This window comes from Plodia interpunctella, chromosome 4 (assembly GCF_027563975.2).
Source record: "Plodia interpunctella isolate USDA-ARS_2022_Savannah chromosome 4, ilPloInte3.2, whole genome shotgun sequence".
Taxonomy (NCBI): domain Eukaryota; kingdom Metazoa; phylum Arthropoda; class Insecta; order Lepidoptera; family Pyralidae; genus Plodia; species Plodia interpunctella.
The window spans coordinates 3,986,163-4,003,033 of NC_071297.1; the positions used below are offsets into that span (position 1 = coordinate 3,986,163).

General features: G+C 36.1%; 1 protein-coding gene and 1 long non-coding RNA gene across 2 annotated transcripts; one reads left to right on the top strand and one right to left on the bottom strand.

Annotated features, from left to right (window-relative positions):
• Positions 1-1,426: 1,426 nt before the first annotated feature.
• On the bottom strand, positions 1,427-10,657 carry Lcch3 (Ligand-gated chloride channel homolog 3). Its single transcript, XM_053744490.1, has 10 exons — positions 10,355-10,657; positions 8,540-8,640; positions 7,409-7,476; positions 6,481-6,626; positions 5,805-5,962; positions 5,076-5,191; positions 4,168-4,336; positions 3,654-3,899; positions 3,273-3,461; positions 1,427-2,614 (listed from the first exon to the last, which is right to left on the bottom strand). Exons 1-10 carry the CDS (start codon positions 10,456-10,458, stop codon positions 2,436-2,438), a joined length of 1,476 nt encoding a protein of 491 aa, XP_053600465.1. The 5' UTR covers positions 10,459-10,657; the 3' UTR covers positions 1,427-2,435.
• Positions 2,492-3,251, top strand: LOC128669581 (uncharacterized). Its single transcript, XR_008404660.1, has 2 exons — positions 2,492-2,620; positions 2,903-3,251. It is a non-coding gene; the product is annotated as an uncharacterized LOC128669581 (long non-coding RNA).
• Positions 10,658-16,871: the final 6,214 nt, after the last annotated feature.

Below are 16,871 nucleotides of genomic sequence, written 5' to 3' on the forward strand. Positions count from 1 at the left end.
TTTCTATGTTTGCTATAGTTTAGCTGTAGCATCTATGGTCTGCATAAGGTGTTCCAGATCTTCGATTTTTATATCTCACAGAAAATGCTCATCAGGCTGAATAACTTTTGTTAAAGCGTCATTTCAATATTTCCTATAATTTAGCTGTACCACCATTGCTCTTCTTCAGGTGTTGCAGTTTTCAAAATCATTTATAGCCTATATGTTGCCCAGGCTTAATAGCTATATAAGAAAAAAAAGTTTCATTCAAATCCGTCTTGTAGTTCCGAAGATTAACGTGTACAGACTGACATACAAACATTTTTTTTCAAATTCTCTAGTTGCTGTGACTCTATCGGCTAAGTTTATTTTTAAGTAAATTTATTCGATGTACAGGATTTTCTTTTCTACTGTTTTATTATATGTAGGTATTGCTAATGAACAAAGTACTATAAAGATTATCTGATTTTTTATTTGAAAACTAACATGTTGGCAACGTATCAAATTAATTTATAGACTACTAAATGTTGCCCGGCGTTTCGCTCCCGTGGAAATTTTATATAATGTACCTTTCTATTGGTGAAAGAAATTTTGAATCGGCTCGATAGTTTCTGCCTGAAACATACAAACTCACAAACGCTTACTTCTTTATAATAATAGTATAGATTTCAAATTTTAATTAAAAATCAAAATTATAACGAGGACACATTGCGCAACCAATTTCAAAAAACATGATCTGTGAAGTAAAACCAAAAGTCTTCTATTTTTCTCTTTTTGTTGATGATATTCTTAAATTGGTCATGTTTTGGTCTATATTTCACGTTATCATCATGTTTTTGATTAGATTTTGTTTACTAGTGTTTAATTTACATTCAATAACTGATATTATATTGTTGCATCGCATGCGTGTTAAACACCTAGCGCCATCCAAATGTTTGAATTTATATTAAATCATATCAAAAAGAACAGCTTTATTACAACACCACCGCAGATTTGATTTGGAAAATTTACTACAGAGGGCGTTGCTGTAGGGTTGAAGGGAAAACATCGTTTTAACGAACAACCTATATAACTTTTCTCGACTCGTGGGTCATAGATGGCGTCAGATGTTTCGAAAAACGCTACGCTTAATTCTTTTATTAAATAGCTTTTGACACATTTATTTACTTATATGTTAAAAATCCCATTATATATTGTGAGCGTTCAATTATGTTATTTTTTTTTTATGTAATAGTCATCAGTTAAGAATATCAATGTAAACTTTAGTATAATCAGCCCTTGTTTCCTCATCGATTCAGTTAACATGATAAGTGTTTGTCAAACGAATTTTGATGGTCATTTTTATGAAGTTTTAATATATTCGTTTTATTGCTTGCAGCTCTCTAAGAGCTGCACCTCTAAATTCCAAACTGGATAATATATTAAGCTATTATAAAGGCTCCACACTATCGCGGACTAGTTTGTCCAACTTTGGCAGATTCGGTATACATTGCTGGTTTTCAATTACAGTAAATAAAAGTACACGTACAAACTGCAAAGTTCTGTTCATCTTGTCCGAGTTCGCCGATAGTGTGGGGGCGTCGTTATAATAAAACTACAAACAATCGATAATAAACTTTATTTTTACAACGTTTCTTATCATAAACTATTGGCTTGCAATCATTTTCTAATGTAAACATCAATTTAACTACAGTTCTCCACAACGTCCATGCTATAAAGATAGATTTATTATATTATTTACAACGAATTGGAACACCTAATGTACATTTCAAATACGTACTTAGATTAACGAAATAGTTCATTGCTTTTAGGTTATTTTCGTGTTGTAATCCGCCGATCATACCTACTAATACTTGAAATACTTTAACATTGCAAAGACTGTTACATAAGTACGTCCTTATCTATTTTAATAATACTTAAAGTTTCTTTATTATATGTTCTTTTTATTTATAGAACAATTGATATCTAGTAGGACAGATAATTCATAAAAAGAAGCATCAAAACGAATTTTTGTTGCGCTTAATTAGGTTATGATTTTGGCAGTTTCGTTATCATAACATTGCGATATGCTATATCTACTATGACGTTGAAGTCTACAGAAAATCTAACTTGACCTCATTTTTGGCACGCCATGTACACTTAATAATTTATTTAATGTTATAAAAATATTTGCATAGCTCATCTCACAGGTGGTGTTCAATAAATAAATGAACACTTTTTGGAAATAATAATATTAAATGCTTTCACTTGTCGATGGGACTTCCATTTTGTATTTAATGATTTTTATATCGTATTGCTTTAATTTTAAACTAGTCCTTACAATAATACAAATAATTCGCTTAACGAACTGCAACGTACATCATATGTGATAGATTTTGTTACACATAAACCCTGATGTTGCGCTATCGCTGTTAGCCAGCCAAACGGTAGCCACCATTCAACTTGTAACATTAGCTTCAGTCAAATATGTAAAATACCCAGTAGACGGCGTTGAAGAGGAGGAAGCAGACGGGGAAGATGACGCGGGAGTACGTGTCTATGACATTGACGTCTCGGATCTTGGGCATAGAGGCCTTGATGACGGTGGCGCCGCGACGGAGGGCGTGCATCATCTTAGGTTTGCCAGTGGAACCATCTGAAAGTAAATATTTTGTTTTAGATCTACTTGGAATGAAAGTGTCTAACTGTGTCTAAAATATCAATGTATTTACAATGTAACTCGATGGAACAAATGTTTTACTATGATGCAATTTAATTTTACTTTCATGATAGCGCAGCAACATTTAATAGAAATTAATTATTATTTAAATTAATTATGTAATCAATTATTATAACTATTGTTACTACAATTTTAATCAACTCGTGCGGCTTGAATCTGCAACTTCCGTCAAAACAACACGTGCACTTGTTTATAACTTTGCAGATGCGGTTTTAAACAAGGAGGGCGTGGTGGGGAGTCGCATTTAAAAGGCAACGGCACCGAACAGAATGATTCATTATTACTTTTGTATTTGAAGAGTAAACACAATAATTTCGTTGGACATGAGTCATCGTTTGACGGGCTCAATGCGTCGTTCACAGCGGCTACCTTCCCCCACTCTTGGGCTGCCCCGCGCAGTCTCACCACCATCACTCATCACAAGAGGTTCGAGAGAAGACGCTCTAATATCAGAAGTGGGATATAACACAACGCAAATGTTACCAACATCAACACATTATTGTTATTAAACATTGTAAATTAAATAAATAAATGGATCGAACATTTTCTTATATCTAATGTATAAAATATTTACTTTTAGAGTTCCTTGAGTGTGGTCGGTTTCGGTATCGTAGATGTGTGTGGTCTCGCTGCAACCTCAGCGAGGGCGGAGCTCCTGCCGTCACCGGCAGCGGCTTGGACCGGAGCCCCAGAAGAGGAGACACTCGCCCTGTACTGCTAGTGCACTCCCGAAGGGCTATTATTTCTTCTGGTGATCTAGAACCTGCCAAACAAAATATTATGTACAAATCTAAAATTCTATGCAAGCATACATGATATCCATCAAATACTATGTCTACCGAATGTTCATTATTAAATATCTACATGCATTCAGATTTAAAATAGGTTTAGTTTATCGAAGTGGAAAAAATAACATTAAAAGTCCACATTCAATATTCAAGTAAAGAACACCTACCAGAACACTTCAAGTCCTTCTCCATACTCGTGCTAGTGGACAAGTCCCTGTTCTTTAACTTGGCGCGCTTCCTTGCCCGCGCGCCCCAGTACGTGTAGTTGACTGCTGCGTACTCCAGCAAAGCGGCGAACACGAACACGAAGCACATGACGAGGTATATGTCGATGGCTTTAACGTAGGAGATGCGCGGAAGACTGCTGCGCACTCCAGTGCTTATTGTCGTCATCGTCAGTACAGTTGTTATGCCTATAAAGTACAGACACAAAGACGTTGATTCGAAAACAGATGTTAAATTTTTGTTGCCTCTTAAGAAACTCTTTTCAATCTTTGGAATAAGGCTTAGTTATTACTGCTCCTCTTGTTGCACTAACGTAAACAAGTAGTTAAGCTACTATATTACATTATAACTTCACGTTTACAGGTATCAGTAACCTGAGACTGAATGTTTTTTACAAATAGCAATAACATAAGAAAATGTGAACTACATTATAATGAAATTCTCCTTTCGACTCACCCAACGCGACTCTTGCAGAGGTGGCCTCGTGGTTGATCCAGAATGAAACCCAGGACAGCATGACAATAAGGATGCTAGGCAGGTAGGTCTGGAACACGAAGTAGCCGATGTTCCTGCGCAGCTTGAAGCTCAACGAGAGCCGCTGGTATATGCCTGTCGCTAGTTTCTCCTGGAATTTGCCAGGTACATAGGAATTAGTTTTGACTTTTGTTTATGTCATTTAACTCATTAAGATCTTCTATGATGCAGGAGAAGAGGCTAAATAGAGATGACAAAAGATGAGCCATAGATTTAAATACTTCTTCACAGTCACGCACTCTTTAACAGTAACTTGACTTAACAAATTACTATTCCTATATTTATATTTTTTTATCGACTAACTTTTAATTGTTGTATAAGGTAATGATTAAAGTTACTATTAGGTACACACGAAAGGTTTCAATTCTGCTTTTGCAAAAGTTTTCCTAAAATGTCGTCCCGCTGATCGTTCACCCAAAACTGTTACTTTGAAGTTGCTAAGTTTCTTTTGGAATGTAAGCCTATTAACGATCGTGCTTGGCAAACTTAGGGATAAAGCCATTTAATTTGGAATAAGGAAAATAAGTACACCAAATTATTTTAAAACTTATTGAGATTATAAAACAAAAATCAGGTTTTAAACTACTTTAAACCATAGAATACAATTGATATGATAAATAAATTCTAGAGATACGTATGTATTCCATAGTTCAACAAAAACGTCAAATGTATTCACAAACGTAAACTTTGCTCTTGAGGTTAATATATAAGTCTGCGACTTGGACGGTTGGGTCGTTCTTATAAAGACTTTGTTCTTCATTGTGTATGAAATTGGACAACGGCGCAGCATTAACGTCATTTAGGTATAGGTTATAAAAATATTCACACACCTTCCTGTCATTAGTCTCGTGGCCCAGTATAGTGAACTGTGGCAGCTCAGCGTCTTCGACTCCTCGTACAGGCGTCTCCTTCCAGTACATCACCACGTCTGACACTGTATAACCATCTGTATAGAGATGCGGCAAGTTAGCATGCTGGCGACCCTGTATGTGGTTTGTGGCACCGTTACATTCTAACTAAAATATACTTTTTCTTATTATGTTTTAATTTGGACAATTTGATATATTTCTTTCAAAAAGCTGATGATGATAAATCACTTGCAATATTATTTACGACTGATTTAGCCACGACACCACACAAAATCTAATATTTATTCCATATTCGTAAAATTGAACGGAAGAAAACATAACATCTGCAAGGTCAATTTTATGAAGCGACGACATTCTTCGATTATGACATCAACGTCGACAGTGCAAAGGGTATGAAGTATTGAGGGAAACAGTCTACTGTTAAAGCAAATTAATGTCAAAAAGCTTTTAGCGTGAAAATGCGTCGATAATTCGATGTAGGTACGCCTGCTTAAAAATTCCGAACGTGATTCCTGCGCAAGAGAGAAATTCAGTTAATGTAAGTGAAGGCACAACATAGGGGTCAAAAAGGCTTGAAGATGTTGCAAAATTTTGACATTTTGGTCCTATACAAAATGTAAGTGACGTGGATTGGCCAAGCAAAGCGAGAGAAGCCCGGCCGATGATCTATTACAAGTGTATGAGTCACACAGCTCTCAATCTCGACGGTGCAGTTCTGGCTGTCGAGTGGGTAGTAGTGGAGGTCCATCATGCAGGCAAGGGTGGCTGTGAACCGCATGCCGTACGTGATGCTGCCGTCCCCGCCGAGCCGGACCAGCTTGTTGCGCTCGGTCACGTCGTGCAGGAAACTGCAAGGTTCAACATTCGTGCATCAAATTGAAATGTTACAAAATACCTATATATAAATGAAGTGGTAAGATATGGTACTTGGGTAGATCCTTTATGTGAAGCACCAAATTATCGTATCCACTGTAACGAACGAGTACAAAAACATTCTTACGAATCCTCTTTAAAAGTGTTAATATTAATTTGAACTTCGCATAAAGGATCTACCTAATGTATCATATCTTCTATCCAACCACTTATGTGTATAGGTATCTTGTATATGCACTTTAAATTATGTTATACCCTGTATAACATAATTTAAAGTGTCGTTTGAGTACCTAAATGTTACAATTGTCTGTAAAATACGATAAACATACATACATCTTTGGGTCATACTATGTATGAAAGACTGAGATTAGATAATGCTTTAGAATTACATCTATTATACTTTTACAAATTATAAACCAACAAATTATTATTATTCGCGAATATATTTTCTTCGTTTTATTTATTTCAATAAGATATGATTGTCCACACTGACCTATTTTTGTCGTTAGCAAAGAAAGTGTCCGGAACCCAAATCTTATCGGCGAAGTCACCAGACAATGTCAAAACCTCGTCTGGGAGCCCGAAGGCTAGCCTTTCATCTTTCCAATATTGATTAAGGTACAGTGTTATTGTGTAATCCTGAAAAAACATAACAACACATTAAAACATAACACATAACATTTTAAAGTAAAAACATCGAAGTGCACGTGGTCATCATTGGAAAAATAAACCTAGCAAATTATATCGCGTTTTGCCGTTCACGTAAAAAAAATCCAAATAATATTAAACAGAAAATCGATTAAAAACAACTACTACGACAATTCTAAAGGTTGTGAATTTAAAACCTGGATATTTATATAACTAATATTAATGTACACGGTAGTAAGGTGTAAACAAGTAGTATATAAGAGGAGTGGGCGGCGACCTAAGCAGAGGCGGTCGCGAGTGGCGGCGGCACGTAAAGGCGGCATCGATTGGCGAGTCAGCACTACGCCCCTCGGTCAACGACGATGTGTGTCAAGAGCCGCGGCCTTGCTCCCATTTGCTATTAAAATCTTAATGAATCACCATAGACGAACTCGAGCACGGTCCTTGACGACCCAAAACGCTCGAGCTTCTCGAAAACGCAAGGTCGACGGTGAAAATTCGATAGACAGCGCCGTTATCAATCAATCTTTAATGTTGGCACTTGAATTTAGGAAAAAATATTTTCATATTTTCCCGTATTAGTATATGCACGTGAAGGTCGAATATGAGTTATATAGTACCTATATCAGATTGGTTTCTTAGAACCTGAAACGTAAATTCACTTTAAGAGTTGCGGCAGCTATAAAAACCTTACAATTTTGCTTAATTGAGTTTGCCAGCGTTCCTAAAGATAAGATAGTTACTTTCTTTGCATAAAATTAATATGGACTTACCATATTGACTTCTGAAATCGCGTCAAAACTTGCGATTGTTAAATCCATCCCTACAAACAGCGGGTCGCCTGAAAGCAATAACATTTTGTACACGAAGCTACAAAACAAGACACAGGCATCGAAAACGCTGACCGTCCGCATTTACCTACTAAATTCGATTCATATTATTCTTTACGGCCCGGAGACTGCAGCATTTGCAATACAGAATGCTATCATGTTACGTAATACAGTTTCTGGAATATCATGTTTTCATTGCAGTTACTGAATACGTGCAGAGGTGTGTGATATGAGTAGTATGATTACATTCATATTGCATGCTCGTCTCCATACCGATGCAGTTGCAGCAAAGATAATTGAAATTCTGTTTCGCAAAATCAAATATGGGACCCACAAATATTATTCGGATGATGTAAGTTTAAGATTTCGTAACTACATTTTCAAAAGTGTCGTATCGTAAGTATATTGATTTTCTCTTGCTTTTTCTTCTCGACCTGGTAGGCAAATTAATAGATACTAGCCATTATCCAATAAATCATCAATATGTAAAAGTTTCCGTTACTGAATGACTGACTGACTGAATACAACAACACGTAGACAACGTACAGCCGAAACTACTGGGCGTAGGAAGTTGAAATTTGGCATGTAGATTTCCTGGGGAGTGTAGATGAGCACTATAAGAGGAACCCGAAAGGGGTGAAAAACTTTTATATGAAAGTTCTACACCGTTGAAGTTAGTGACTTGAACATTTGGATTTTAATTGGTTATAACAAATTAATGAACACGTATTTCAGATTTTTCCGAAAATTAACCGTCAACCCCTTCAAAAGGGGGGGGGGGTGAAAAATTGTATGGGACTTAATACAATTTTCAAGATAAAAAGCTGAAAATTGGTAAACATACTCTTAGTAGTAAGTGAATTAAAAAAATGGTAGATGTTTTTAAAATAAGTCAGAAGAAAAAGCGCTGTCGCATTCATTAAAAGGCGCGATATTAATTTGACGCGGGCGAAGTCGCGGATAAAAGCTAGTATAGTATAAAGAGAACAATATATGAGAAGTTAATTACTGTGGGTTGGTGAGCGATATCCATAGATTATATGAGTAAAATGATAGAGAGAATGTTGAACTCACCCCCGAAGTTGGGCCGAAGCCTGATGTCGTAGCCGTCCAGGATCCTCGTGACGGTGTGAGTGACGTTCTCCAGCCGGTCGAACGCGCTCAGACGTTCGCTCCTGTGTAATTAAATATTTTTGAAATATATACTAGGTAGTATCATCGTCGGCCCATCTAGCCTTCGGATGGCCTAGGTAGTGTATACAAGGTGGCTTTTTAAATACCAGCCAAGTTTTCCAAAAATATTACAGTGAAAAAGAAACAAACTTTCGAGTTTCGTTACAAAGTTCGATCAACTGATCCGCCAATTTTGTCATTCTCTTTTGTAGATTTCTTTGGATATGTAAATATAAGCCGTCATCCATACTTGCCAAAAAATTAGACTGCTGTTTAAAAGTTCATTTGTGTACATATTACCATACTAGCTGATGCCTGCGACTTCCTTCACGTGAACGAACAATTTTTGGTTAGGAGTCTAAATTATTAGAAAACTTTAAAGCACTTTTATGCAGATTTGGATAGGTAATGCAACTAAGAATATTTCAAATACTATGTCAATTTTTTTGTCCTGCCACATTTTCTTTCCACATGTTCCTTTCTTATTAGGTATATAAAAAGTGCAGTGAAAAAAAAAACCATATATAGACACGATTGCAGGATAGGGATTTCTACTTGCTACATGAAACATAAATGAAATTGTACAAAAAGGGCCCAACCTAAACTAAAACCGAAATTGTTTGTCCATCCGGGGGCTGGGGCTGCGTTTCGCACATTATACGTCAAGTTACTTTTGTCCGGGAAAAAAGTACCGTTCCCATGGGAACGTTACGGGGGTAAAAGCTAGTATTTGCATGTTGAGAAAAGTGTCGATCTTATCATAGGTATTTAATATATGGAAAAATCTGTTTATTCTGAAATTAAACACTCTTCTCAAACATATTTTGAATGAGCGTGCATTCCTGGAGGTTGGCTGGCTAGTGAAATATTTCGGTAATTTCAACAATTCCCTTTTAAGTTCTACCTTCGATGTACTTTGAACCTTATTTAAAGCAAGTAAGTCCAGGGTCCGTTGATCCTGGACAGTAAATTTAATAATTTTGGGGCATCACAGCTGAGAGTAAATTCAAGAAAATGGGATGATGTCAAAGAAACTAATTTCATAGAAATAAAACAATAAAAACTTCTAATGAAAATTATAAAACGAAGTACTGAAATCAGTGTCAATTAAATTGTTGGAGTGAATATTAAAGCAATCAAAGGTAGTTACAAAACGGTAAACGTTAACAATGAAAGCGAGATGCGAATATTTGTGGCGGCGCTACTTGCCGACGGCTGCCGCCGTCGCCACAAATATGCCTTGCCGAAAATCTTCACGAAAACTATTCATGAACTATACTGGCCTACATTTCAGCTTTCAAATTATTTTCATTGGTTACATTTGGTCTTTTTTACGTAGACTATTAAAATTCTTGTAGAAAAATTTAATTACGGCGAGTCCATATAAAAATTATTAATTTTGTCAAACCAAATAGATCGATAACGACGATTATTAGAGTATTTGTTTTCTTTTAATCAAATTTTCTAAGTTGTATTTATTAAGTTTCCTAAAAGTATTTGAAATTCAAATTAGATACAGCGCGAATCTTGCGAAAAAGTTGGTTAAATTTATATACTTAAGTAATGATCGAATTTTGAATAGGTACCATTGAATAAGAAACATCTAGATCAATATAATTATTATTTTCAATTAAACCAGTGAAAACCTATTTATTCTCAGCGACAACTTTCAAACTTTAGAAACTATCTTAAAGTTTTACTTTCGAAGTTACTTACTGTGCTCTTGCGATAGTGAATACTATGGGAATGATCAAAAGGCGCGCGACAGGACGCGCGTGCAGGCGACAGGAACGCGCGCCACGCGTGCGACGCGCGATCATCGCGCGACAGACCGCGGCACGCGGCGCATCGCGAGCTCACCTCAACCTAACCGCCACACTTTTCTCTTCACACACTGAACACATCATTAATTTAACTTGACAAGTTTGGCATCGCAAGTTTCGGTTGTTCCGTTATCGCGATCGCGATCTCCTATAGTCTGTGGGAGTGTGGCATGAGCGACCGCGGCGGAAGCGTCGCGCGGAGTGCCGCCGCGCGTGCGCTACATGTGCCGCTCTCGCACGCGACTCGCGCCTTTCTCGCCGCCTTTCTACTTTCAAACTCGGACTGAGTGATGCTTCAGCCCTAAACGTAACTGTAACGGATGGAACATAAAATAATATCAGGTCCCAATCACGAACCTTTACTCTCTTAATAACGAAAAGCATTACGTTTATGATCGAAGTTGAGAGATTTTTATGCAGTGGGATAGCGTTGAATTAATTCGAAAAGTACCTTTAGGTATAACGAGGCATTAAAAGTTTCAATATGTTGACAGTTAGCGGACGTTATGAAGTTTACGTTACAAAAATAAGTAATTGAAAGTACCCAAGTACATTTAGTTCTGCTAGTATTTTTTAAACGATCCACGCCGGAATAAGTCGAACGAGATTGGGACAGGTGTTACCAAGGGTTTTACATATACCTCTATATAAAATCGACTTATGAGTATACTTCCTAATCCCTATAAATCTATTCGTATTTTCAGTTAGGGCAAAATAATGATATTTAATAATAAAATTATCAGGATCAATAACTATCACTAGACATTTTATTGCAAATCGAATTAGATTATTATTTAGTCTAACCCAAACTAAAGGTCGCCATACGATATATACTATTTCGATACGAAACACAATTCAATGACACTAACATATCACCAGCCAACTCTTAAAACAGAGTTGTCCATATACAGAGCATGAATTGAAAAAGTTTCGTTACATAGTGGCCTTCCGTTCGACATACAGAACCGCATAGCGACACGTGCGGGCGTGAAAGTGGCACACGACGTTGCATGTGACATCCGTAGCTCACACGGGCTTCGAGGTGAGCGATGGAAAGCTTCAAAAAGCGATACTACGCTGTGCGCGTGTAAGTCATTACAGAAACAACATAGGTTACAAATAAACACATATATATATTATAATATATCATAGACGCTGCGCCGCGCTGTCTTGCCGCTTTTGTCGTTCACCTAGGACACCGGATGACATCCTCGCCGCATGCTACACAGCGGAAACTATTTGCTGCCGCGTCCGCACCTCGCCACGATACGACATCCAGTGTGCAACTATCCTGCTTGACAGATAACTTGGTATTTAGTACATATCGCGTGGTTTTTATTTAATTTGTCCTACAAATATTATTCACCATTACCCTTTTTTCTTTGGCTTAGTTTTCTAGTAAGAAACGGATGTTAAATTTTTTAACATAAATCGAGATTGTCACCTTTAAGCTTAAAACCCTCTTCGCTTTTCGTTGACAAATAAAAATATTTTTGGGTAGGTATCAATTGAAATTGTTCATACACTACACACATTAACTACTCACAGAAGATTTTTCGAATATAACCAAGCTAAGTAGACGATTATCGTTCAAGTGAGAGGCAGTCCACGAAATCATTGGAGTATTTTTCATATTTCACCAGACATATTTTCAGAGCTCGACTCAATCCGTTTGATTTTATCTCTTCCAGATCAATAAATACGCGTATTATGGGATAAAGACACAAGGAATGGCTCTTTAGATTATTTGGTATGAGGAAATATGATTAATGTATGTGTAAGTATATTAATCTATTAGAAGAAAATTGGGATACATACAATACGGAGATAAACGACACTTAAACATCGGACATCCGAAACATTGGATTAATAAACGTTTTATTACTCAGTCCATTTCAGCATATTCGAGTTGAATAGCGAAATAATATAATTAGCTTTATATTTTCCTTGTGAATCACGAATTGTGTAATATTCACTCTTTATTGAATTGAATTTATTGCTATAAAAGCAGTGATCGCGACTGAAAAAATGGGTTTTATAATGAACTCGAAATGCACATGTGAATTTCAAATGGCTTTAATGCGAGTTTTTGTAAATAGATATTCGATCTTATATATCTGTGCACTTGTACAGGGTGTGGAGTGTGATGACCTTTGTGCTACTTACTGTTATTGTTATCGTTAGTTATCTATTTCAATCTGGTAGCTAAAGGTGACAATAATCATGCAGACTCATGGTAACACAGTGTATGCGACTTGACTCGATCACTTCGCGAAGTGGCAGCTTGGTAATTACCGTGAGTGCTAGTAGTCATTTTAATTTTCCGAGGATTTTTGGCACTTTCAGAAAAATAGACTTTCTAGCGTCGTTTCGAAATGTCTGATTCTTTATATGCTAAAAGAATTTTAGGTGTGTTACATTATATGCCAAAGAAAAGACATATATTTTATATAACTTTAACTGCTCGCTTATAAACGTTTTTCTTTTAAACCACGCAACGGATTATGATGAAGTTTTCACTGTTACCTAGACAATTTATTCCCGAAGGGTTAAAAAAACGTGACCCCGTGACCACAACCGACCCCGTGCGAAGCCGGGCCAGGTAATAAGTGAAAATAAACTCCATTACAATTCCACCATCTGTGAATGAACTGCAATCCATTTAGACCCGTATTGAGGCGACAGTGCCAACAAAATACAAGTGGCTATTATAAAATGGCAACACACGTAATAGAGAGATATGATTGCACTGCTTACAGAGGCAGTTTGGCTGGACGAGGTCTGAGAAATCCTCGCAAAACGGAGCGGTTGTTGATCCGCGAGATTGGGCGGTAATGGCCGCAATCTGACGGAGACGTGCCTCTCTGATGCACTACATAGTTGGGTAAGATAACGCGCTCTGTTTGTTCTTTAGAGCTTTTGCGGTAGTGGCAAGAAGAGTTTATAATTGAATTAATTTTGATATACTAAAAAGAATTTATAATTAAATTTATTTTAATTTACTAATGAAAATATATTTCCATTTCTAAAACATACAGTGAGAATATTGGTTGGTAATGATTTAATGTGTATTGTGAATTTTATATGTCTCAATTCTTAATAAATCGCCTTCGGTTTTCAGAGGGTTTATTCTACGACGAATCATGTCACAAACAACATACAAATAATTGATACATAGACAATAACATCAACATCCTAAGCTTTAGTAAAAACTAAATTATGCAAGAAACCAAATATAGCAATCGTACGCAGCAGTTTAATACAGTTTTGAAAGACAATTGACAAATAAATCATTTTAGTGAGAAATAAATTTAATTTCCGAGCATAAAAGCAGCACCGATTAAATACATAAGCTCATATTATTCACGAGTAAGTACAAAACAATTTGCGAAGGGCCCGAGAGCTTCAAATGGAATTTACATACACAACGCGTCTCGTCTACGGCGTAGCGCACTTTGTAGCGTCTCGTAGCGGCGTAGCGGTGCTACGATACATGGATGATGCTAAAAGCTTCTCTGTAACTCGATTGAATGAAAGCATAGATTTTTATTTTTATTCATGGTATTTTACCAATCAGGGTAAATTCTAAATTTAAAAAGTATGCCTGTTTGTCAAGGGATGGCAACAACTGGCGAGGAATAGAAGGGGTTGAGATTGGCATTGGCACATAGAGCAGATAGAGCTGCATAAAAATCCCATCTTTCAAAGATTCTCAATATATTTTCAATAAACTTAACCTTTCAGTACATTTATTTAATTACAGACAACGTCTGTTAGGTCAGCTTTTTGAAAATATTAATGATTTCGTCCCTTTACCAAAATGACTGTCCATAACGACAAGGACTTTTATAAACGTTGACAAAAAGCCATTTTGTGAATAGCACGTAATAATATGTTCATTTGGACAATGGTTCACAATCCAACTTTTGCGGACTCCCTCGAAATATCGTTTGGACGATTTTTCATGCAAAAATAAACTGACCATTTTTGTACGTCACGTCTTGTACCTGTTTAGGTACTTCTTTTATGATTCAATGTAAATTTATTGATCGATACGTTTCATCAAGTCAGAGATACCTATTTTTATTTTCCCGGTTATTAAGTAAATGTGGACGTGAAGTACCGCCAGGTTATATGTATGCAAGGGTTATATAATAGGTACAGTAAATAAACATCGAAACGCTATTTTTATGCAGTACAAATATCTACGTAAAAATGATTTCAAAGAGAATATTTTACAGTACATTTTAGATAATTTGATACAGTCTGCTTCTAAACTACCATTTGAACTTAACAATATAAACGACAATAAATGGCTAAAGCAACAAGCCATTCAGGATTTATAGTTTCCAGCCATATTGAAAAGGGCCCTCGTCATCGAAAAAAGTGCTAAAAATAATTTATTATGTCTATTTTGTGTTCCCCAATTGTATACTCCACTTTGTCACACATCTAATGAAGATGTAATGTAATTAAATTACGCGTATAATGTCACGGTCACCCCTGTCATGATAATGTATGTAATTGCAATTAATTTTGAGAGATGTGCTATTGTAGGAAAATGGAATAATCATTGTAGACGGACCGAATTACCACATGTGAAAACATTTATTTCATAATTTTTTTAGTGTATAATATATGTATATTGCATAAGTAGTATTATTCAGTAGTAATATAATCAATCACACATTGATAATTCAAAGTACAAAATGATTATTCGATGCAAAAAAAATGCATATATTCTCTTTAAATAAGTTTGCGTTATCGTGATAGAATTTTTGGATTGATTAAAAATTGGATTGACCTTTGGAAGACTCCTTTGAACAAAACAATGTATCATCAGCTCGAACAAAACTGATGAATTACAAATTACAATGAATTACGGGCCCTTAAATTCCGATTGAATTACGAGTACGTCTAAACACGATCATTTTAAAGGGATTTCTGTAATAGGGTGGCATCAGTCGGCTCGACAACCCATTATGGGCAGGAGATACAATCATAAATTAAAATAACCACAGACACTTATTTTACATACAACATACATATTATCACGCCTCATTCTCACGCAAGAAACAGCCTTGCTAATATGATAATAGCCACTTCTTTTGATTCTTCATTATAAGTTAAGTTTATTTGAGTGGTATTTCCGACCATTTTGAAAATGAATTTATTAGACTTTATTATTCCAAGTATAAACATACTTACAGACAAATGGCGAACTCAATGCTGAATACATTCTCACTCAACTTACTAGCCGGACAGTGCTGGTAATGGAGAATGCTGTTAATTAAAAGGCCATATTACCTTCCACTTCCATGCTAAAGTTCCATAACCTCGTCATTTCGCAGCCACCGGCACAGACCACGGCGGCAATCAGCCCGGCCTTAGGGATCGCCTAGCATTGTTCCGACGACCCGCTTTGCATTTCACTCGCCTCACCTACACATATTCGACAGTTATTGAATACCCGATTACGACTGCAAGCCGTCTTATTCAGAGTTAATCAACTTTCATGTAGGTAAGGTCTCCCAAATAATTCACATATAGGTTCATTACTCTGTCTACAATGATTCAATGGGAGATGGATAGTAAAGTATGTGCAATTAATTGTCGTATGCGCCGTACGCTGGGTATATTATATTATCAAATTGCAACAAATACCAAGACATAAGAAGTTCCCGCCGCCATTTTATGATTTTTTTAAATTATCACGAATTTAAAAAAGTTACAGAGACGCTACAGATTATCCTAAATTTACAAATTTGTATTAAATGTCATCTACATATATTATCCTTATCGTGTCCTACCTTTGTAATTATGGACTATACAATATTTAAAAACAAATAAACAAACATAATTTAAAAATATTTTAAATTCTAGACGAATATAGTACTTTACGCTCTAGACCATAAAGTCTAATTTTAAGTATCGCCTACATGCAAGCAAAATGAAGTACCTACTTTTCTATCAAGAGAAATGAAAAAACAACTTTTCTATATTAGTTAGGTATATCTTAAATTTTTGACCTTATTCTGCTACATTGTTTATTATCAAAAAACGGTTGAAACATGTTCATATAGCCTTTAAGTAAATTAGAAATTCGATTCACACAAACGCCGGCGGCCAGCAAAGACTATATACTGTATATTATTTGTATATTCAATATACAAATTTCAGTTATTGGTGTGTTTCTAGTGGAATGTTGAGGATTGTGGTGGGTTTCGGGCACCGGTAAGGAAGTACTGGAAATAGCAAAAAATCCTATACGCTTTTAATCAATTTTATGCCTTATTTCATTGATTATAAAGAAGCGTTTGGTATTCAATTTTAGTTTGGAGATAGCGCCTGCGCGTTAGGGAGATGAGAGAAATATTTTCGGTATGGCTTCTGAAGTAAAGCGTTGAACG